The 24963-nt window shown below is 46.7% G+C and overlaps 1 protein-coding gene across 2 annotated transcripts in view; it reads right to left on the reverse strand.

The window, feature by feature from the left end:
* The window catches only part of B3GAT2 (beta-1,3-glucuronyltransferase 2), an 87403-nt gene extending 64237 nt beyond the window's left edge, over positions 1–23166 (reverse strand). The window contains exon 1 of one of the 2 annotated variants that reach the window (XM_030859226.2): positions 22434–23166. In XM_030859226.2, coding sequence (XP_030715086.1) covers positions 22434–23030 — 597 coding nt within the window. In that variant the 5' untranslated portion in view covers positions 23031–23166. The remainder of the gene's footprint in view (positions 1–22433) is intronic. The other variant, XM_060284002.1, reaches the window with a different exon arrangement.
* Positions 23167–24963: the final 1797 nt, after the last annotated feature.

Below are 24963 nucleotides of genomic sequence, written 5' to 3' on the forward strand. Positions count from 1 at the left end.
CCAAAAAAACCCCAAACAATAAAAATGAAGGGAGGAAATAAAAGGGTAAAACGAAACAAACAAAAAATAAGTGAATTAGAGACAGGCAACAGAGAAAAAGCAAAGTGAAAAGCTCGAGCTGTGACCCCCTGCCCTCAGCATTCAAATCTCAGTTTCACCACTAATTAGCTGTGTGGTAGCAGACACGTGAGTAGGGCTCTTTGTGTCTGTTTCCATATATATAAGTGGGTATGATTACATTTTAGCAACATCTCATAGGGCTGTTTGTAAGAGTAAATGAGTTAAAAGTGTAAAGCTCTCATGACTCTGGTACATAGATACGTGCTGTACTGGTGTCTGCTGTCACCGTCACCATCATCATCATCACACGTTGCTCAGGGGCAGAGATTCACCAACCTTGGCTTAGACACTGGGACCTGTCACCAGGGAAACCCTTTTCCTACATGTTTAAAAAACAAAAGACACCTATTTTCTAGGAAAAACTGAACCAAGTAAATTCCACAAATCCAGGCCTGGACTAAAGGGAGCCCTTCCTTCTGTGTTTCAGGATTTACAAGTTTAATCTCTGATGCGTGTTTCAGGTCACCCCTGAATATGAATATGAACAAGAATCACGTCGTTTAAAATCATGCCTAGAAATGTCTCACCAGATACCACTGTTCCACAGAACACAACTCAGAAAATCTTGAATTATTTTATTTTTGTGTGTCCTCATGAAATGAGTAATACTTTGTGTGCTGTATTTTAAATATACATTAAAAAATAGCATGTGGAATAGATTTTTTTAACCATTTTTTCTATGCTGTACCATAATTTTAAGATCTACTTATGTTGCTCTGTGCACCTTAAGTTTCCCTCAGTCCTGGATTTTCTAGTTCTATTAGTAGCATATGATAATATTTTTCAGATATAGGACAGAGACCAAAACTAACTTATTAAAACCCCTAAAAGGTAACATCAAAAAGAGCAAAATAATTAAGAATAATCCTGAGACAAGGGGAAGATGGCGGAAGAGTAAGACACGGAGATCACCTTCCTCCCCACAGATACACCAGAAATACATCTACACGTGGAACAACTCCTACAGAACACCTACTGAACGCTGGCAGAAGACCTCAGACCTCCCAAAAGGCAAGAAACTCCCCACGTACCTGGGTAGGGCAAAAGAAAAAAGAATAAACAGAGACAAAAGAATAGGGACGGGACCTGCACCAGTGGGAGGGAGCCGTGAAGGAGGAAAGATTCCCACACACTAGGAGTCCCTTCGCAGGCGGAGACTGCGGGTGGCAGAGGGGGGAGCTTCGGAGCCACGGAGAAGAGCACAGCAACAGGGGTGCGGAGGGCAAAGCGGGGAGATTCCCGCACAGAGGATCAGGGCTGACCAGTACTCACAGCCCGAGAGGCTTGTCTGCTCACCCGCCGGGGCGGGCAGGACTGGGAGCTGAGGCTCGGGCTTCTGTCGGAGCGCAGGGAGAGGACTGGGGTTGGTGGCGTGAGCACAGCCTGCAGGGGGTTAGTACACCACGGCTAGCCAGGAGGGAGTCCGCGTGAAAGTCTGGACCTGCCAAAGAGGCAAGAGACTTTTTCTTCCCTCTTTGTTTCCTGGTGCGCGAGGAGAGGGGATTAAGAGCGCTGCTTAAAGGAGCTCCAGAGATGGGCGTGAGCCGCGGCTAACAGCGCGGAACCCAGAGACGGGCAAGAGACGCTAAGGCTGCTGCTGCCGCCACCAAGAAGCCTGTGTGCGAGCACAGGTCACTCTCCACACCTCTCCTCCCGGGAGCCTCTGGAGCCCGCCACTGCCAGGGTCCCGGGATCCAGGGACAACTCCCCCGGGAGAATGCACGGCGCGCCTCAGGCTGGTGCAACGTCCCGCCAGCCTCTGCTGCAGCAGGCCCGCCCCGCACCCCGTGCCCCTCCCTCCCCTGGCCTGAGTGAGCCAGAGCCCCCTGAATCGGTGGCTCCTTTAACCCCGCCCTGTCTGAGCGAAGAACAGACGCCCTCCGGCGACCTACACGCAGAAGCGGGGTCAAATCCAAAGTTGAACCCCGGGAGCTGTGAGAACAAAGAAGAGAAAGGGAAATCTCTCCCAGCAGCCTCAGGAGCAGCGGATTAAAGCTCCACAATCAACTTGATGTACCTGCAGCTGTGGAATACCTGAATAGACAATGAATCATCCCAAATTGAGGAGGGGGACTTTGGGAGCAAGATCTATGATTTTTTCCCCTTTTCCTCTTTCTGTGAGTGTGTATGTGTATGCTTCTGTGTGAGATTTTGTCTGTATAGCTTTGCTTCCACCATTTGTCCTAGGGTTCTATCCGTCTGTTTTTTTCCTTTAAAAAATTTTTTTTTCTTAAAAATTATTTTTTATTTTAATAACTATTTTATTTTATCTTACTTTATTTTATCTTCTTTCTTTCTTTCCCTCCTTCCTTCCTTCCTCCCTCCCTCACTCACTCACTCCTTTCTTTCATTCTTTCTCTCTCTTTCTACTTTTTCTCCCTTTTATTCTGAGCTGTGTGGATGAAAGGCTCTTGGTGCTGCAGCCAGGAGTCAGTGCTGTGCTTCTGAGGTGGGAGAGCCAACTTCAGGACACTGGTCAACAAGAGACCTCCCAGCTCCATGTAATATCAAATGGCGAAAATCTCCCAGAGATCTCCATCTCAACGCCAGCACCCAGCTTCACTCAACGACCAGCAAGCTACAGTGCTGGACATCCTATGCCAAACAACTAGCAAGACAGGAACACAACCCCACCCATTAGCAGAGAGGCTGCCTAAAATCATAATAAGGCCACAGACACCCCAAAACACACCACCAGAAGTGGACCTGCCAACCAGAAAGACAAGATCCAGCCCCACCCACCAGAACACAGGCACTAGTCCCCTCCACCAGGAAGCCTACACAATGCACTGAACCAACTTTAGCCACTGGGGACAGACACCAAAAACAACAGGAACTACGAACCCGCAGCCTGCAAAAAGGAGACCCCAAACACAGTAAGATAAGCAAAATGAGAAGACAGAAAAACACACAGCAGATGAAGGAGCAAGATAAAAACCCACCAGACCTAACAAATGAAGAAGAAATAGGCAGTCTACCTGAAAAAGAATTCAGAATAATGACAGTAAAGATGATCCAAAATCTTGGAAATAGAATAGACAAAATGCAAGAAACATTTAACAAGGACCTAGAAGAACTAAAGATGAAACAAGCAACAATGAACAACACAACAAATGAAATTAAAAATACTCTAGATGGGATCAATAGCAGAATAACTGAGGCAGAAGAACGGATAAGTGACCTGGGAGATAAAATAGTGGAAATAACTACTGCAGAGCAGAATAAAGAAAAAAGAATGAAAAGAACTGAGGAGGGTCTCAGAGACCTCTGGGACAACATTAAACACACCAACATTCGAATTACAGGGGTTCCGGAAGAAGAAGAGAAAAAGAAAGGGACTGAGAAAATATTTGAAGAGATTATAGTTGAAAACTTCCCTAATATGGGAAAGGAAATAGTTAATCAAGTCCAGGAAGCACAGAGAGTTCTATATAGGGTAAATCCAAGGACAAATACACCAAGACACATATTAATCAAACTGTCAAAAATTAAATACAAAGAAAACATATTAAAAGCAGCAAGAGAAAAACAACAAATAACACACAAGGGAATCCCCATAAGGTTAACAGCTGATCTTTCAGCAGAAACTCTTTAAACCAGAAGGGAGTGGCAGGACATATTTAAAGTGATGAAGGAGAAAAACCTGCAACCAAGATTACTCTACCCAGCAAGGATCTCATTCAGATTTGATGGAGAAATTAAAACCTTTAGAGACAAGCAAAAGCTGAGAGAGTTCAGCACCACCAAACCAGCTTTACAACAAATGCTAAAGGAACTTCTCTAGGCAAGAAACACAAGAGAAGGGAAAGACCTACAATAACGAACCCAAAACAATTAAGAAAATGGGAACAGGAACATACATATCGATAATTACCTTAAATGTAAATGGACTAAATGCTCCCACCAAAAGACACAGATTGGCTGAATAGATACAAAAACAAGACCCTTATATATGCTGTCTATAAGAGACCCACTTCAGACCTAGAGACACATACAGAGTGAAAGTAAGAGGATGGAAAAAGATATTCCATGCAAATGGAAGCCAAAAGAAATCTGGAGTAGCAATTCTCATATCAAACAAAATAGACTTTAAAATAAAGACTATTAGAAGAGACAAAGAAGGACACTACATAATGATCAAGGGATCGATCCAAGAAGAAGATATAACAATTGTAAATATTTATGCACCCGACATAGGAGCACCTCGATACATAAAGCAAATACTAACAGCCATAAAAGGGGAAATCGACAGTAACACATTCATAGTAGGGGACTTTAACACCCCACTTTCGCCAATGGACAGATCATCCAAAATGAAAATAAATAAGGAAACACAAGCTCTAAAGGATACATCAAACAAGATGGACTTAATTGATATTTATAGGACATTCCATCCAAAAACAACAGAATACACATTTTTCTCAAGTGCTCATGCAACATGCTCCAGGATAGATCATATCTTGGGTCACAAATCAAGCCTTCGTAAATTTAAGAAAATTGAAATTGTATCAAGTATCTTTTCTGACCACAATGCTATGAGACTAGATATCAATTATAGGAAAAGATCTGTAAAAAATACAAACACACGGAAGCTAAACAATACACTACTTAATAACGAAGTGATCACTGAAGAAATCAAAGAGGAAATTAAAAAATAACTAGACACAAATGACAATGTAGACATGATGACCCAAAACCTATGGGATGCAGTAAAAGCAGTTCTAAGAGGGAATTTTATAGCAATACAATCCTAACTTAAGAAACAGGAAACATCTCGAATAAACAACCTAACCTTGCACCTAAAGCAATTAGAGAAAGAAGAACTAAAAAATCCCAAAGTTAGCAGAAGGAAAGAAATCATAAAAATCAGATCAGAAATAAATGAAAAAGAAATGAAGGAAATGATAGCAAAGATCAATAAAACTAAAAGCTGGTTCTTTGAGAAGATAAACAAAATTGATAAACCATTAGCCAGACTCCTCAAGAAAAAAAGAGAGAAGACTCAAATCAATAGAATTAGAAATGAAAAACGAGAAGTAACAACTGAAACTGCAGAAATACAAAAGATCATCAGAGATTACTACAAGCAACTCTATGCCAATAAAATGGACAACCTGGAAAAAATGAACACATTCTTAGAAATGCACAACCTGCCAAGCCTGAACCAGGAAGAAATAGAAAATATGAACAGACCAATCACAAGGACTGAAATTGAAACTGTGATTAAAAATCTTCCAACAAACAAAAGCCCAGGACCAGATGGCTTCACAGGTGAATTCTATCAACCATTTAGAGGAGAGCTAACACCTACCCTTCTCAAACTCTTCCAAAATACAGCACAGGGAGGAACACTCGCAAACTCATTCTCCGAGGCCACTATCACCCTGACACCAAAACCAGACAAGGATGTTACAAAGAAAGAAAACTACAGGCCAATATCACTGATGAACATAGACGCAAAAATCCTCAACAAAATACTAGCAAACAGAATCCAACAGCACATTAAAAGGATCATACACCATGATCAAGTGGGGTTTATTCCAGGAATGCAAGGATTCTTCAATATATGCAAATCAATCAACGTGATACACCATATTAACAAATTGAAGGAGAAAAACCATATGATCATCTCAATAGATGCAGAGAAAGCTTTTGACAAAATTCAATACCCATTTATGATAAAAACCCTGCAGAAAGTAGGCATAAAGGGAACTTTCCTCAACATAATAAAGGCCATATATGACAAACCCACAGCCAACATTGTCCTTAATGGTGAAAAACTGAAACCATTTCCACTAAGATCAGGAACAAGACAAGGTTGCCCACTCTCACTACTCTTATTCAACATAGTTTTGGAAGTTTTAGCCCCAGCAATCAGAGAAGAAAAGGAAATAAAAGGAATCCAAATCGGAAAAGAAGAAGTAAAGCTGTCACTGTTTGCAGATGACATAATACTATACATAGAGAATCCTAAAGATGCTACCAGAAATCTACTAGAGTTAATCAATGAATTTGGTAAAGTAGCAGGATACAAAATTAATGCACAGAAATCTCTGGCATTTGTATACACTAATGATGAAAAATCTGAAAGTGAAATCAAGAAAACACTCCCATTTACCATGGAAACAAAAAGAATAAAATATCTAGGAATAAACCTACCTAAGGAGACAAAAGACCTGTATGCAGAAAATTATAAGACACTGATGAAAGAAATTAAAGATGATACAAATAGATGGAGAGAGGGCTTCCCTGGTGGCGCAGTGGTTGAGAGTCCGCCTGCCGATGCAGGGGATGTGGGTTCGTGCCCCGGTCTGGGAGGAGCCCACATGCCGCGGAGCGGCTGGGCCCGTGAGCCATGGCCACTGAGACTGCTCGTCCGGAGCCTGTGCTCTGCAATGGGAGAGGCCACAACAGTGAGAGGCCTGTGTACCGCAAAAAAAAAAAAAAAAAAAAAAAAGATGGAGAGATATACCATGTTCTTGGATTGGAAGAATCAACATTGTGAAAATGACTCTACTACCCAAAGCAATCTACAGATTCAATGCAATCCCTATTAAACTACCAATGGCATTTTTCACAGAACTAGAACAAAAAATTTCACAATTTGTATGGAAACACAAAAGACCCCGAGTAGCCAAAGGAATCTTGAGAACGAAAAACGGAGTTGGAGGAATCAGGCTCCCTGACTTCAGACTATACTACAAAGCTACAGTAATCAAGACAGTATGGTACTGGCACAAAAACAGAAATATAGATCAATGGAACAGGATAGAAAGCCCAGAGATAAACCCACGCACATATGGTCACCTTATCTTTGATAAAGGAGGCAGGAATGTACAGTGGAGAAAGGACAGTACTTCAATATGTGGTGCTGGGAAAACTGGACAGCTACATGTAAAAGTATGAGATTAGATCACTCCCTAACACCATACACAAAAATAAGCTCAAAATGGATTAAAGACCTAAATGTAAGGCCAGACACTATCAAACTCTTAGAGGAAAACACAGGCAGAACAGTCTATGACATAAATCACAGCAAGATCCTTTTTGACCCACCTCCTAGAGAAATGGAAACTAAAATAAAAAGAAACAAATGGGACCTAATGAAACTTCAAAGCTTTTGCACAGTAAAGGAAACTATAAACAAGACCAAAAGACAACCCTCAGAATGGGAGAAAATATTTGCAAATGAAGCAACTGACAAAGGATTAATCTCCAAAATTTATAAGCAACTCATGCAGCTCAATAACAAAAAAACAAACAACCCAATCCAAAAATGGGCAGAAGACCTAAATAGACATTTCTCCAAAGAAGATATACAGACTGCCGGCAAACACGTGAAAGAATGCTCAACATCATTAATCATTAGAGAAATGCAAATCAAAACTACGAGATATCACCTCATACCAGTCAGAATGGCCATTATCTAAAAATCTAGAAACAATAAATGCTGGAGAGGGTGTGGAGAGAAGGGAACATTCTTGCACTGCTGGTGGGAATGTGAATTGGTACAGCCACTATGGAGAACAGTATGGAGGTTCCTTAAAAAACTACAAATAGAACTACCATATGACACAGCAATCCCACTACTGGACATATACCCTGAGAAAACCATAATTCAAAAAGAGTCATGTACCAAAATGTTCACTGCAGCTCTATTTACAATAGCCCGGAGATGGGAACAACCTAAGTGACCATCATCAGATGAATGGATAAAGAAAATGTGGCACATATCTACAACGGAATATTACTCAGCCATAAAAAGAAACGAAATTGAGGTATCTGTAATGAGGTGGATGGACCTAGAGTCTGTAACACAGAGTGAAGTAAGTCAGAAAGAGAAAGACAAATACCGTATGCTAACACATATATATGGAATTTAAGAAAAAAAAATGTCATGAAGAGCCTAGGGGTAAGACAGGAATAAAGACACAGAACTACTGGAGTATGGACTTGAGGATATGGGGAGGGGGAAGGGTAAGCTGTGACAAAGTGAGAGAGAGGCATGGACATATATACACTTCCAAACGTAAAACAGATAGCTAGTGGGAAGCAGCCGCATAGCACAGGGAGATCAGCTAGGTGGTTTGTGACCACCTAGAGGGGTGGGATAGGGAGGGTGGGAGGGAGGGATTTGCAAGAGGGAAGAGATATGGGAACATATGTATATGTATAACTGATTCACTTTGTTATAAAGCAGAAACTAACACACCATTGTAAAGCAATGATACTCCAATAAAGATGTAAAAAAAAAAAAAAAGAAGAAGAATCCTAACCAAGGAAGCAAAATATTTGTACACTGAAAACTATAAAACACTGCTGCAAGAAATTAGAGAAGGCATAAATAACTGGAATGATGTCTCATGTTCATGGACTCACAGACTTAATATTGTCAAGATACCAATACTACCCAAAGCAATGTGCACATTTAATGCAATCCCCCTCTAAACTCCGGTGGTTTTTGCAGAAATAGAAGAATCCATCCTACAATCAAATGGAATCGTAGGAGACCCCAAATAGTCCAAAAAATCTTGAAAAAGAAAGCTGAAGGACCCATACTTCCTGATTTTAAAACTTACTTGAAATCAACAGTAACCGAAACAGTATGGAACTGGCATAAAGACAGACATATCGACTAGTGGAGTAGAATAAAGGGCTTAGAAATAAACGGTCACATATATACGGTCAAATGACTTTTAGCAAGGGTGCCAATACCATTCAATGGGGAAAGGACAGTCCTTTCAACAAATGGGGCTGGGAAAAACTAGATATCCACATGCAAAAGATACCATGTAATATTTTGTACAAAAATTAACTCCAAATGAATCAACATTAATTACCTAATCAAAAGAGCTAAAATTTTGCAACCTATTAGAAGAAAACACAGGGGGAAGGCTTCATGACATTGAATTTGGCAACAATTTTTTTGGTCATGATACCAAAAGCACAGGCAACAAAAGAAAAAAATAGATAAGCTGAACTCCATCAAAATTTAAAACTTCAGGACACTATCAACAGAATAAAAAAGCACCTCTCAGAATGGGAGAACATATTTGCAAATCACATATCTGATATAGGACTAATATCCAGAATATATAAAGAACTCCTAAAGCTCAACAAAAACAAACAAACCTAATTCCAAAATGGGCAAAGGACACGCATAGACATTTCTTCAGAAAAGATATACAAATAGTACAAGCGCAAGAAAAAAATGGTCAGCATCACTAATCACTAGGGAAATATAAATCAAAACCATGAGATATCACCTCACATCCCTTAGGTTGTCTATTACAAAAAATAAACAACAGTTGGAAAAACAGTATGGCAGTTCCTCAAAAATTTAGACGCAGAATTACCATATTTTCCACTTCTGAATATGTACACATAAAAGCACTGAAAGCAGACACTCAAACACATATTTGTATACCAACGTTCAAAGATGCATTCCCAACAACCGAAAGGTGGAAACAACCCGGCATCCGTTGGTGGTTGAATGGATAAACAAAATATCGTCCGTACATACAACGGAATAGTTTTCAACCTTAAAAAGGAATGGAATTTTGATACGTGCTACGATGTGGATCAACTTTGAAGACATTACATAAAGTAAAATAAGCCAGACCCCAAGGGACAGATATTGCATGATTCTACCGCATAGGAGGTACCTGGGATAGCCCAATTCATAGAGACAGAAAGTAGATTATAGGTTATGAGGGGCTGGAAGGGAGGGCCATTGGGGAGTTATTGTTTAAAGGGTACAGAGTTTCAGTTTGGATGACGAAAAAGTTCTGGAGATGGACAGAGGTGATGACTGCACAACAGAGGGGATGTACTCAAACGCCACGGATCTGCACACTTAAAAATGGTTAAAATGGTAAACTTCACGTTACACATATTTTATCATAATAAAAATTCTAAAACGCATACTCAACTTTTGTTTCTGCCCCACGGCCCTTGCCAAGGAGGGAAGAGAGACATAACAAGAAACAGAGAATAGGCGTTTGCTTTTAAATGTCACCGGATTTCCAAGAGCAACCAAATGAATGCCTATATTTTAATCTACAGGACCATCAACTGGTTTTCAGAGGAAACTCTGGAGTGCCGTTAAACCACAAATCATCACCCACAGACACCACAAGCACTGTCAACACGACTTTATATTAACGCTTTGGGGGTTTTAAAAAAATTATTTAAAATGAATTTTTCTTGGAGTATTGTTGATGTACAGTGTTGTGCTAGTTTCAGGTGTACAGCAAAGTGAACCAGTTATACATGTACATATATCCACTCTTTTTTAGATTCTGTTTCCATACAGGCCATGTCAGAGTGTTGAGTAGAGTTCCCTGTGTCATACAGCAGGTTCTTATTATGTTTCTGTTTTTAAATCTTTTTAAAATCCCTAAACAGAGGGCAAAGGCAAGACCAGAACAGGTAAAGAGCATAAAACCTGTCTTTTGAGTATGCCCAGCAGGGATCAAAGGCAATTAGCAAGAGCCCCAAGCCCCAGCTCTCCGCAAAGTGGGAGCCCGAGCTTCTCTGCAAAGCGAGGCTGCAGCTCCCCTGGCAGAGACACTTCCCAAGGACGCCTCGAGCACTTTCGCCAGCGTGAACAGATGCAGTGGAGGAACTTTTCAAAGTTACAAAAATATCCCCAAACTGTCACTTGACCTTTAAGAAGGACACGCATTTTAGTCTTGCAACGTGGAGTTTATCTAGATGATAACGTGTCCACACGTGGACCCTTCGGCCGACTGCTGGGGCTGTGCAGGCACGGCAGCAGGGGGCGCTGGGGCATCGTGTCTTCTGCAGCCTCTCCCCAGCTCCTGGGGCCAGACCCCCGGCACAGTGGATGTCCAGGTGGGTGGGGAAGCTGCCCTTCTGACCCACGTGACACATGTATCCCCTCACGGAGTCCCTACAACTGTACACGTCACCCCCAGGCCCGTGGGGAAGCTGAATAGTAGGGCTTCTCTTCATTTGTAAAAAGGACACCCTGGTTCCCGCCTTAGACACATGAGGAGAATTAAACATCTCAGCGCCTAACATGGGGCCTAGCACACAGCAAAGGGTCAACACCCCTGCGGTCACGAGGGCTTTGGCTCGGCCGGGCCTGGAGCCCACAGTTTCCAGTTCCTAACTTAATGCTCCTTCTACCAAAACAGCAGTTTTCAGGCTGGGGGTGCCTGGGCCTCGGGCATCTACGAAGACTCTCCTGGACCATGTGAGCGCAGATACCTTTAAGGGGACACGTTCTCAACCCCTGGGCCACCCTGCATACGCTCCCCTAAATCTGCTCCTTGGATGGAGGGGCAGGTCCTGCCTTTCATCCATCCTTGTCCCAGTTGGCCTGCTCCAGCTTCATATCCATCCTGGACCATATTAAATGTGCCCCAGGACCAAAGGCAGTTAGAAATACTGCTGTCTTATCAAGAAAACTAACCTCTCTAATGAATGGGTAATAAGTCCTTTTAGAAGACAGGAGGTTTCGACATGATTTTTTTCAACAAAATTGAATGAATGTCATCCACAGATTATTAAAATCATTTTTGCTAAGAGATCAACACATGACTTTCGGCTTAGAACTTGAGGGTTCCAAAACGTGAAGAACTCTGCTAGAAGAAAATGCTTTCCACCTTATTTACTTCTTCATCCAAACAAGGGTGACCCAATGGCAACCAAACTTCTGCTAAACCCCACCTCCTTCTAGTAATAAGTAACACTCAACAACGATACAAAGTATGTATCAACAGCAACAACATGCTTCATCTATTTCAGTAAGAAATCAAGTTCCAAGAAATGCAGCTTTTATACTTAATTCTACAACTCTGTAACATTTATGTTGTTTTGATGACTTGTTTACACCTCCTAATTATATTGTTAACCCAAACCTACAGAGACCTTTTTTTATTGAAGTATAGTTGATTTGCAATATTATATTAGTTTCAGATGTACAACAGAGTGATTCACTATAATACACTGGAAATCACGTGCTTTGCAGCTATTTTAAATGATTTTTAAAATGTAGACATCAATTTGAAAATACCCTAGAGGGCATGTAATTTTACCGAATTCTTTTAGGAGTTATATGAACAGAAAATATCAAAGACCCCTGGGTGTGATCACACTTCTGGTCAGAGACTAACCTGCATGGCGCAGACTCTGTGAAGAAAGAACAGGGAGAGGAGAGAGCCATCGGCACCCATACAGCCCAGAAGGTGCCCAGGGACCTGCGGACGGACAGATGGGGCCACACGCACGCACGCAGCCCCCACTCCAACGGCTACGTCTTCCCCAGGATGGCAGGAAATGGGCTATAAAATGTTTTTATTTATGAAAATTTAAGCAACATTTGAAAAACCAGAAAGCAGCTCGGGGTGAACCTCCCCGTAAGTGCCAGGCGGCGGATGCCCCTCAGTGTTCCAGCCAAGGCTGGAGGGGCCTGGGCACAGGGAAAGCCTGCCCAGTCGATCCTCCCTGCTTCCTCTGTCAACAGGTGCTGGGGAGCCCGATACAGCTAACCTTCCCACCCAGCAGACGACCCTTAAAAAATCAAGCTATTGCTTCTAATCATGTGCCTGAAAAGTGGATTCATTTCATTCCTATTAAGCTGCGCCCTCCTTTGTAACATGTTGCCTCTTTGATTCGTCCATTCATGGCAGAAAAAACCTATCATGTAAAACACCCTAGGTCCACGCCAGAGGCTGGGGCCCCAACCGTAACTAACACGCACGCCCAGGAGCTGCAGGAAGTTGCGTGTATGCCCTGCTCTGAGACCCAGGCACGCCAACCTGCGACCTTGCACACACTCCCCAGCCAGCCCCACACCTCCTGACCCGCAGGAGGACATCCTTCTACATCCTCCCAGCCTAAAACCTCCTTAAGCTGCTTTCTACTCTCTCCCATCTCACCTCCTCCAGGACCCTTTATCGACAAGCCCTCTTTAACTCCTGTCTCACTAATCACCGCCCTAACCCAGCGGTGTAATTCAGATCCCCAATTTCCCAGTTCCCCCGGATATAGACTAACTTGGGAAAATCAAGCACTTCAGACCCTCCTCCCCTCCAGGCCTCCAGAAACTCCGTCCAGATTTCAGGAGCAGAGGACTCAGAGGCAGTTACCCAAGTGGGACAGCGCAGCTCTGCGGGAGACCCGTCACCTGGGCAGCCACCGCAGGGAAGCAGGGGAAAAGAACGTTTATGGAAGCACCCTAAGTGCCCATCATTGGATGAATGGATAAAGAAGATGTGGCACATATATACAATGGAATATTACTCAGCCATAAAAAGAAACGAAGTTGAGTTATTTGTAGTGAGGTGGTTGGACCTAGAGTCTGTCATACAGAGTGAAGTAAGTCAGAAGGAGAAAGACAAATACCGTATGCTAACACATATATATGGAATCTAAGGGGAAAAAAAGGTCATGAAGAACCTAGGGGTAAGACGGGAATGGAGACACAGACCTACTAGAGAATGGACTGGAGGATATGGGGAGGGGGAAGGGTAAGCTGGGACAAAGTGTGAGAGAGGCATGGACATATATACACTACCAAACGTAAAACAGATAGCTAGTGGGAAGCAGCCACATAGCACAGGGAGATCAGCTCGGTGCTTTGTGACCACCTAGAGGGGTGGGATAGGGAGGGTGGGAGGGAGGGAGACACAAGAGGGAGGGGATATGGGAACACATGTATAACTGATTCACTTTGTTATAAAGCAGAAACTAACACACCATTGTAAAGCAATTATACCCCAATAAAGATGTTAAAACAATGTTTATAAGGCACCTCTGTTCAGTACTGGGGGCCATCGTAGTAGGGCAGGCAACCCTCGCCTATGTCCCACGACCTCTGGGCGGTGAAGCTGGACTTGAACGTGGGGCTGTTTAACCCCCAAGCTCCCACTCGAGCCCCCCACCAGCCTCCAGCCTCATACGTGGGAAGTGGGCACACCCCCCGCGGGCTCCACACCCCTCCCCTCGCCCTCAAGGCATCCACAGGGACGCCTGGCTACACACTAATGTTCACGGGTCTCTCTCCCCCTCTCCTCAGCACTGAAAGCTCTCAGAGTCAGAGCAGGGGCCAATTTTTCTTCCAGTTACTACTTAAAGGGCTCAGTGTAACCCTAGCCCCACACACAGACTTCAAGGCTATGATCTGACTGACAGTCCCTGTGCGGGGGCCCCTTTCCAGGAACAGCCTCCTTCGGGAGGGAACAGAGTCCCTCAGCTCCAAAGCTTCCTACAATCCACTCAGTTTTGAGTGAGCATTTACTAAATGCCAGACACTAGAGACACAGCAGTGAACAGAAGAAAATTCCTACCCTCACAGAGTTTATATTCTAGCAGGAGAGACAGTGAACTGCAACACACATGCTGCACTCCGTTACATAAAGTGACATTAGCTGCCACAATGAATCACAACTGTCTACATTAACAATTCCTTGGTACAACTAGATGGACAAATATATATATCTACATTTTTTCTATTAATTTACTACCCACCTAATCCAAGTTCTAATTAAGAACGTAAAGGTCAAAGCTTTGCCTGATGGGGCATCTGAAAAGCAGATGTAAAAAAGTAAAGGCATGTCCCTCACACTGCTGTGTCCACACTTTCCAAATTCACAGACTGTTGGCGAGCATGGCTTTCTCTGCCTGGAGGGCTCTTTCCTCCCTGCCCCATGCCCCACCCAGCCCTCCTCCTTTAGGTGTCAGCTCACATGTCACTCCCTCCTACAACTCACAGCTCCATCAGGGCCTCTGCTTTACCCACCCAGGCACCTGCATTTCTCTCAACAGGCACTGATCTTAGTGTGCAGATGTGGTCCAGATGCTCAATCTGAGAGGGCGGGGACGCTCTGCGTTCACAGCGGTGTTCCGCCTTGCAGTAACTAACACAGTGCCCGGCACATAGTAGGTGCTCAATTAACATCTGTTAAGTGGAGGAGGATACCAATTCATTACGTTCAAATATCTTCTGAACATGGTCATGTTTAATTAAGCCCAAGTAGGCACAAGGAATCTGGCACAGTGATACCCTATTACTGCTAGAATACACTTAGATCAGGGAAAACCCAGTTAATGGCGAACATTCAGCATTTAGCACATGCAGCTTTCATTACAGAGATGAAGAGACAATTGACAAATGCCTACCATTTGGGCGGCAGGAACGACGGTCTTAGATCCTGCACGTAACTCACATACTGTCTAAAGTTCTCTTTCCACTGATGGAGGAGATGGGGGGGGCAAAAACAACTGAGTTTTTAGTTATTTGGGGAAAAAGACCAAATAATCTGACTTTTGGTAAAGAACAGCCATCCTCAAGGTTTTCCTAGGATGCAAAAAGACTCAGCTCAGGATTTACTAATTTTGTTTTTAATCCAGGGAAATTTCTAGTACCAGAAGAATCAGACCATTAACAAACCTCCTACCCACAAGGGAGTCGTCTGGTGAATCTGTGAGTGCGGGCCAGCAGTGGTCAGTATAATGACCACCTCAAAGGTTCCTACAAGCTCATCTTGTGCTCCAGGGGTGGGCGGGGGGCTGCCCCAGCGCCCATGGGAGGAAGCAACTGGCAGGGGTGTGTCACCCACACCAGCTGCAGCTCAGACTGGCTGAGGTCCCCAGCCCCGCTCCTCTGTCCTGATGGTAAACCACTGAGCCCACCTGGAACAATCCAGCATCACCCCCCATCATCATTCTATCCTGAAAATTATTCTTCCCTTCAATCTGTCTGCCCTGACAGGGTACACGCCCAGCAGATACCGTTGCTGATGTACACATATCAACTGAGGAAAAAAAAATTAATGTGTCATCTTCTTGCAGAAATTAATTCTTACCTGTTCCCAGGAATATACAGTTCAAGAACATATAAGACTACAGGTTACGCACTAACTTGGCAGTTTTCACCTGACTTGAAAAAATAATCTAAAAATCAAACGGTCTCTTGGTGAGACAGGGAGGAGGCAAAATTTCCATAAGATCCAATGACATCAGGAAGAAAAGGTCAAGAGAGAACATGAGAAGTTGACAACAGCCCAGAAGACAGACCCATATCTAAAACTGCATCACTTTGCTGCACACCTGAGATGAACACAACATTGTAAATCAACTAGATCTCAATACAAACAAGTTAATTAATATAAATGCTTAGAAAAGAAGACAGACCGAGTTCTAGTACGGCAGAAGCTAGAATGGTATCAGAGGACTCCGGTGATCGGACGCTTTACTCGTCACGACGACACGCGCCCACCTGACTATACACGTTAGTGGGATGGGTTGCAGGGCGTCAGAGGGCAGGCTCCAGAACCGGGGCACTGGGCCCCCCATCCTGTCTCGGAACAGCTCCATGACCTTGTAAGCCACTTCCTGCTACTTCAGCTCTTCTGTAAACGGGGGACGCTGATTTCAGCGATCCGGGTAACGACTATATTAGATCCAGGCTGTATTTTTAAAAGTCCCTGCACTCACCAGAGAACTGTGTTCATGCCTAAACATTAGCATTAGGACGGTGGAGAATGGGGGCCATACTAGAGCCTACCTCAGGGGCTGATGTGAGGATCAAATGAACTAATACACGTAAAACCCTAAATATGGTTCGTGGCCCACAGTAAGTGCTCATTTTGCTTGTATCCATGGTAAAGGGTATCTCACACATTTATTTAAAGTTGTCCCCAAAAATGACCTGGTACGAACAATGGATTATCTTAGTTTATTTCTATGAACTGGAAATCTAAACCTGCCTACTTAGCGGCCTACCTACCTACCTAGGGATTGGTATGACGATTTTATTTGTGTTTCAGGGGAGAATTTGATAACTACGCAAAACTTAAATGGCATGCTTCAACAGCACTGCAAATCAAAGATAAATAATGTTATCTTAATTTATGCAGACCAAGCAAATATTTCATCAGAGTCCAAGAGGTCTGAATAGATATCTCTGAAGATTATTGAATTCTGTACCAAAAAACCCCCACTACTTGAGTAGCACCTGGAATAGTTAATAAATAAGGCCGTCGACTTCAGTTCTTCTATTCTGCTTCCGTAGCATGCCTTAAAAGCAATTACTATTCCACTACTGTTCACACAAGAAAATTTACAAGCCTGCAATCCAGAGGCAAGTGGGGTAGATGGAAGAAAATGGAGTCGCCCACTAGTTTCCAGGAAGCTTCAGACAAAGTCTAAATGCTTAAAAGACATACATTCATTGTAGCCGACAACAGCCCGGACGTGCCTTCATGTCTATTCATGAGACAGAATAATCGGTGAAAAGTAGGTTGGAGGACGAAGAATGGGAAAAAGACAATAGGAAGAGGCAGAAGAGAGAAGGCCTTTTAAACCCAGAGTTATTTCTGGCCCATTAAAATATCAAAATCCAAATGAAAACTGCTGGTGTCCAAGGAGAACCCTGTCCAAAAGGAACCACAGCTCAAGTACTGTCCACCCAGCGGGAGTAAAGAAAACGTACAGATTTAACACTGATAGCCTAAGAAAGCTGCCCGTAGTTTTATAAATCCAGTTTACACAATTCTCACATTTGATCAGACTTATGGTGTGGCTATTAACATGCTTTTAGGTGGGAAGAAAGAAAACACAAGGGGAGCATTTCAGGTAAAATCGTCGTTGGATGCTACCCCCTAAGAGAATCTTTGAGGTTTCTTCACTTTGAAAAGATAAACATCCCACACCAAGTAACTGCGTCAGGGGAAAAAGGAAAGGGAGATCTCCTGTCTCCTTTCAGGAAATACATCCAGAATCTACTATTTAGGGGGAAAGTGCCGAACACTGTAAATCTGAACATCCTTTGGATTAGGGGCTCCAGTGAGCTGCATGTAAAGGGAGGAACATATGTATAAATGATCAGAAAAGAGCAGGACAAACTCGCCCTCACCACTCCCGGCACACAAACCGCTTCACTGCACCCAACACAGCATCCAACAAAGGGCCTCTCTAGTTCACTGCTTGCCAGAAACGTCTTCCAAAGCCGGTCTCATTAACTGAGCCCTTTCCTGAGCCCCTAAGGTGTTTTCAGAGTCAGCTTGTCTTTCAGCCTCACCTCGCTCAATTTAAAGTTGTAAAAGTTTCATTTTCTTGCTTGGAAAGTGCCCTTTTTTAACCTCTCAACTCAACGGGTTTCCCAAGGTGAAAGTAACTTCACCTGAAAGGCGGCTGCTTTGAACTCGAGAGAGCTTGGAAGGTTTTCCAGCAAAGGACACAAACCTGATCAATAGCGTTATTGAAAACGTGACCAGCTACAGTCCCGTAGGTCTGTGGCTGCCATTTTTACGAAAGCCGTGTACATCCTTTGCGAATCAGCGCTTCCGGAGAGCTATGTCGATGGGGTGTGCAGGCGGCGGGCAGCAGGGTTACCCGGGAGCCACGGTGCCAAACCCCATCAAGGCCACAGGAAGAGGCCATGCTGAGTTACTGGCAACGTGGAAAACTCCAGGCACCTCCTTCTCCAATGGACAGCCCAGCTTCTGCGGCTACAATTCACACAGCTTCATTTGCAAATGATTTGGCTATTAAGCATAGGATTGTTCGATGCAAATATTTCTTTCCTGGTGGCACAGCTCAGTTGAAAGGGGAGCCTGAGAATTAGCTAGCTGGATGGGAGAAGAAGGCTCCATTCCAGTTACCAGGGAGGAATAATTGGACACAGGGAGCCTATTGCACCTTTCATTTAATTTGGAGACCTTTCAGCTTTTACTTGCCTTCATTTGCAGCCAATGCTTAGTGAGCTCATTTGTACCTGGTTCATTTTCCTCCTTTTATCTTATCTGTGTTAACATCAACCGTGGAAATGAGGGGCACCGTGAATAAAAGATGAAGGTTAACTCAGGACACTCTTTCCTAAGGTACTGTGAATTACTTAAAAATGAATTTGTGTGTGCACCACAGAAAGGGCTTAGATGTACTCCTGGCCCTACAGCATCCCTGATCAGCACCTGCCCTCCCACCCAAGGAGCTGTAGTTTTTAGATGTTTTAACTGGTCCTACCTTTTCTCCAAGAGAGCACTGTCTAGACTGCAATCCGCATGGAATCATTATTCCCAGAACTGGTGGAGAGTAGGCCAGCTCATTAATGCACAAGACTAAGGATGCATAAACTCCACTAATCTGACTTTTTAGAGAGTGCAATCCTGCTTGCCGTGAAAAGAATGTGCTGTAAAAGAAGACCTCATGTCTCAACATAGATGCCTGGTGAACACAGAGATGCCTGCTTTGTCCAAAAACACTGTGCTGGGGGAGGGATGGTGGGTGAGAAGGGGATTAGTCCCAAAATGCCTGTCTGGGAGGAACCTCCAGGAGCTACAGAACTTAAATTCTAAGTGTATCATGCATGTTATGCTTTTTAAAAAATCCCTTCTCTTGTTTATTTCGTATATGTGGCACCGCTCCTTAATTAACAGTTGCACATGCTCTTAAGTTGATTTTGAATATTTCATTACTTCCAACTGTACAAAACGTTAGTGTCTTGAAAGTTTTGCATTTCTTTCCTATATAGTTTCCTCTCAGGCAAAGCTATTTTTTTCTCCTTACCCTCGCCTCTTTCTTTTATCTTCTCTCTCTCTTTTCTCCCCCGTGGACCAATAAAAAAAAACCCTACTGCATTCTTCTGCTGCTTCATATCCACCACCACCAAGCCTTCCTTTCAGTTTGGGAAGCATCAAAGGAAGACTGTGTTCTGAGCCGTTTCTCTGCCCGTCTGTGCTAACTCTGTGCCAGTTCAATCCAATACCTCACACCAACTGGCTAGAAGCTGGAAGAAACTGAAACTCACGGCTCTTCATAGCCCATCCCCTTAAAAGGTTAATTAATAATAATGTTCAGTATTTTGCTTACATAAGACCACACATTTTCACAGGTAGGGCAACTTCCAAGTTGTAGAAGAAGGAAAAAAGACTTTGGGTGACAAAGCGATAAAGAGGCATGGACATATATACACTACCAAATGTAAGGTAGATAGCTAGTGGGAAGCAGCCGCATAGCACAGGGAGATCAGCTCGGTGCTTTGTGACCGCCTGGAGGGGTGGGATAGGGAGGGTGGGAGGGAGGGAGACGCAAGCGGGAAGAGATATGGGAACATATGTATATATATAACCGATTCATTTTGTTGTGAAGCTGAAACTAACATACCATTGTAAAGCAATTATACTCCAATAAAGATGTTTAAAAATAAAAAAAAATTAAAAAAAAGACTTTGGGGTTTACGATAGCTAGTGGGAAGCAGCCACATAGCACAGGGAGATCTGCTAGGTGCTTTGTGACCACCTAGGGGGGGTGGGGATAATGAGGGTGGGAGGGAGGGAGACGCAGGAGGGAAGAGATATGGGGATATAATGTATATGTATAGCTGATTCACTTTGTTATAAAGCAGAAACTAACACACTCTGTAAAGCAATTATACTCCAATAAAGATGTTTAAAAAAAAAAACTAAACCTAAGATCCTACTAGAATATGATAAGCAATAAATAAATATTATTTTAAAAAAAGACTTTGGGGTTTAAAATGATGGTGTACTGAAATGTAAGGGTCTTTGCTTCAGAATACAAACCACGTCTTTTGGGGGCAAGAGTACGCAAACAGGATCACAATAAGAACCCAACTTAAAACATCAGATGATATCTCTAATCTTGGTTATAATGAAGACCATACTATAGATGACAAGCTTATTGATTTCTTCGGGGGGGAGGGAACATGTGAAGAAAGCCCTTCATCGCGAAAGCATGAAAAGAAAAGATGGGAGCAATGACTGGTCCTTTTATTCATGAAGCAGGAGAGGATGAATAGAAATGAAGGCAGCGGGCTTCCCTGGCGGCGCAGTGGTTGGGAGTCCGCCTGTCGATGCAGGGGACACGGGTTCGTGCCCCGGTCCGGGAAGATCCCACATGCCGCGGAGCGGCTGGGCCCGTGAGCCATGGCCGCTGGGGCTGCGCGTCCGGAGCCTGTGCTCCGCAACGGGAGAGGCCACAACAGTGAAAGGCCCGCGTACCGCAAAAAAAAAGGAAAGAAAAAAAAAAGAAATGAAGGTAGCAATTGCCCTTAAGAAATGGATTTTTAAAGCCACACAGGCAGAAAAATTAAGCTGGAGAGGTACAGAATAGCTCCGTCCTGAGGTTATGAAAGCCAAACTGAGATATCTGGATGAAAGCATGGGACGTTTGTGATTTCTAGCCGTACAGATTGTCCAGTTTACTTGGCGGAAGAGGAGGGATGATGGCGTCTCGGAGGCAGGATGTCAGGAATTTGGGGGAGAGGAAGGCAACAGTCCCACGATATATCAAAAAGCCCAAGATTTTTTTTCCGCTATATTTGTGGAAGAGGAACAAGAAAAGTGAAAAACTACGCAATCCAGCCTCATTTGCAGAACGCCCGCACATGCGCACACACTCAGGCGGCAATATACCAGCCTCAAGAACTAACACCTGTTCTAACCGGGTGCCTGATGGCTTTGTGCACCTGTAGCCTCCAAGGGAAACTGTGCCATCGCAGCAGCAGCAGGCCGGGCTGCGCCGAGGACCTCATGGCGGGCACCAGGATGAAATGGTCCGGTGCCAGAGTGTCCAAAGAGGGTCCTAGAGAAGGGTAAGGAAAAGGAAACGGGCAGTCCAGCTAATACCTCGGACTGCAGAAAGACAGAACCACAGGGCAGGGCAGTCTCGACTCAGTTACCAGAGGGCTTCCTCTTAAAGGGGGTCATCTTTAGAGTCTGAAAGGGCCTTTGCGGGGTGCGGGAAGAGATGGAAGGAGGACCCCTTATAAGTCAGGGTTTTCTCTAGTAACCATTTCCGTGCCAGCGGACTGTACGAGAGAAATGTGTCTCTGGGCTGATTTTTAGTTTCCTTCTCCACCGTCCTCCCGATATGGTTCTAGACTTAGAATCACACCTGTGTGCGCAGAAGGGCCTCGGAGACCACCGAGCCCGCCCCCAGTGCGCTGGGTCCCTCCCCGGTCTCTCCCGCAGCCCGGCCCCACGGAGCTCCATCCTCAGGTCGGACAGAGCCCAGCTCCTAGAAATCATCCCCGCGCCTCACACCTGCGCCACCGCCTCGGCCCAATCGTGGGGCCGGTGTGTGTGTGTTGGGGCGGGGGAGCAGCAAAGGCCCCGCCAGACTCCCTCCCCGAGTCACAGTGATCCTCCCACCCCCTCCACCCCCGGGGCCAGCGGGGGGCTGCGGAGCTCTGCGCCCGGAGTCCCGAGTGCGCGCCCGGGTAGGTGAGCACTGCCCAGCGCAGCGGCGTCAGAACCGGCACGCGGGGGCCCCTCCCGCCCGCCTGCCCCACCCCCCCGGCGGGGCGCGCCGGCCGCTACCTCCTGGAAGAGCTCGAGACTGTAGGTGTTGTCGTCGTCGGCGAAGAAGAGCACGCCGGGCTGCGCGCGCTGGTGCCCGTGCCTCTGGCGCAACCAGGCCAAGCCGGCGTTGCGCTGCTCGGTGGCGCGCGGCAGCCCGGGCCGCTTGTAGCGCCGCGGCGTGGGCACGTGCAGGTGCGTGCTGGGCAGCCCAGCGCGCGCCAGGAAGCGGCTCACCAGCTCGCTGCGCGCAGCCGCGTCCTCCACCAGGATCCAGTGCAGCTGCGCCACCTGGCGGAACGTGTTAGCCAGGCGTGTCAGCTCGGCCTTCTGCACCGGGCGGCTGTAGGTGGGCGTGATGGCATAGATGGTGGGCAGCGGCGGCTCGGGCGGCAGCGGCGGCGGCGGCCGCGACTCGTTGCGCTGCTCCCGGCCGCGCCCCGGGCCGCCCCGGCGGAGCGGGAGGCGGGCGCCCCCGCGGCCCCCGGCGTAGGGCGAGAAGTAGGGGCGCGGGGTGAGCGGGGGCGCGGGCCTACGCGTGTCCACGTCGAGCATGATGATGACGATCAGCATCCAGGGCAGGAGGATGAAGAAGCGGCTGAAGAGCACTGACTTCATGGTGCGCTCTCCCCCGGCCTCTCGGACGCCCCGGACCGGGGCGAGCCGGGGGACCCCAGTGCGCAGTTTGGACGGCGGCGGCGCCCGCGCTCAGGAAGCCGCGGTCCGCGCGCTCTCCACGGGGTGGGTAGCGGGGCGCTGCGGGGGTGTTGGAGCCGGGCCTGGGGGATCCGCGCAGGTGCCGAGGAGCTCGGGCTGCAGGGCGGGCGGCGATGCCCCTACTCCGGGGAGTCGGCGGGAAGCGGGACGCGGTCCAGCCGCGCGCTGCCGGCCCCGGAGTTACGCCGAGCGCCGGGAAGGCGGCGATCCCACCGCGCTCTTTCCGGAGAGTGGGACCTGGGAGCCGTCCCGCGGCGCTGCGGGAAAAGGGACTCCAGCCGCGGGCCCCCGATGCGCTGCCGGGGGCACCTTCGAGGGCGGGGGGCAGGCGCCGAGGGCTCTCCTTCGTCACATCCCAGCCCCGGCGGCGAGGACCGAGGGCGACGCCGGGGATGCCGTGCGCCCAGCTCTGCTCGCGCGCCGCAGCGGAAGCCTGCACTCCGATGCCTCGCTCCGCTCTGCTCTTCGGAGAACCGCTCCCGGCTCCGGCAGCAAGATCCCAAAGCCAGGAAAGAAAGAAAAAGCGAGGGGCGGGGGCGCTGCGGACTCCAGCGTCCTCCCAGTGCTCCTGTGGGGAGACAGCAGCGCTGCTACTGGCGGAGAGGGGCCGCGAGGGGGAGGCGGGGAGGGGGCCCGGCCAGCCGGCTCCGGAGGCTGCTGCTGCACCGCCGGCGGGGAGCGAGAGGATGGTCCCCCCCACCCCGGGCGCCACGGCCTCGGGCAGGGGCTGGATGCTCGCTCGCCCGTCTCCACGCGCTCTTAGCTGTCTGAAACGCTACAGGGTCTTTGGAGACCAGCCAGGAAAACCCAGGCACGTGCGGAAAACTCGGGAGACCTCGGGTGGAGAGTGAGAGGAGAGGGGAGACGGGAGAGGGCGAAGGATGCCTTCTCTGGCGCCTGGCCGCGGGGTTCGTGTGCTGGGAGTGGACGGCACAGCGCCGACAAAAAGCGCTTTCACCCAAAGGCAGAGCTCAACAGAAGCCCCGGGAGACGGAGGGGTCCCTACACGGGTGTTTGGCTTGTGAGATAGCCCGGAAGAAAGAATCAATCCGAACGTTTGCCGCCTGACTGCAGTTAGATCATTGCGGGGAAATTCCTAAAACTCCAGCCGAGGACGTGGAACTTATTTTCCTTTCTTAATTTGGATTCCGATTTCCTCACAGTTGGCTGCCGTCAGAATTATTCCTTTCGACCCGCCCAACGATCCTTTCGAGAAGGCCTGGGGAGTGGAATCACCTCGTTTTCTGGATGAGGAAGCTCCGAGGCTGGTGGCGTTGGCCCAGAGGAAACGGGACGCGGATGCCCCGAGTCTAGCCAGTGGCTTCTCTGCGCGGCCTGCAGAAGCCTCTCCCGACACAGCCCCGCCGGGCGGGCCGGCCCCCCCCAGATGTAAGCATGGTGCGCTCGAAACCAAACGGAGCGCACGGCGACGTGTGGGAACCATGACAGTGCCTGGAAGGCACGAGTAAACGTAGGCGCTTGGTCTGGATTTTTTCTATCTAGCGTACCCACTGGCTAAGTCCCTGGCTGTCTGTGATGGACGGGGATGAAAGAAGAAGGACCTTGCTTCGTAGTCACGTCCCGGGGAGGTGCTCGCACGCAGAGCAGCAGGAAAGCCTGTCCCCCCAGACTATGATAAATAATTTCTGAGCCTGTCTTCCCCTGGCTGTCTGTCTTCCTCAGGCTCGTTCACAAGTAAATCCCTGCGATCGCGCTCCGAGTGTGCGCGCGGGGAGCGCCCTGGGGCGGAGGCCCCTCTATCCGGCGGTTCTGCCGCTCCTGGTTTTCTCAGGACCCGGAATCTGGTTCTGCCCGGCCCGGGATGCTGTGGTTG

This window comes from Globicephala melas, chromosome 14 (genome assembly GCF_963455315.2).
Source record: "Globicephala melas chromosome 14, mGloMel1.2, whole genome shotgun sequence".
Lineage (NCBI taxonomy): Eukaryota > Metazoa > Chordata > Mammalia > Artiodactyla > Delphinidae > Globicephala > Globicephala melas.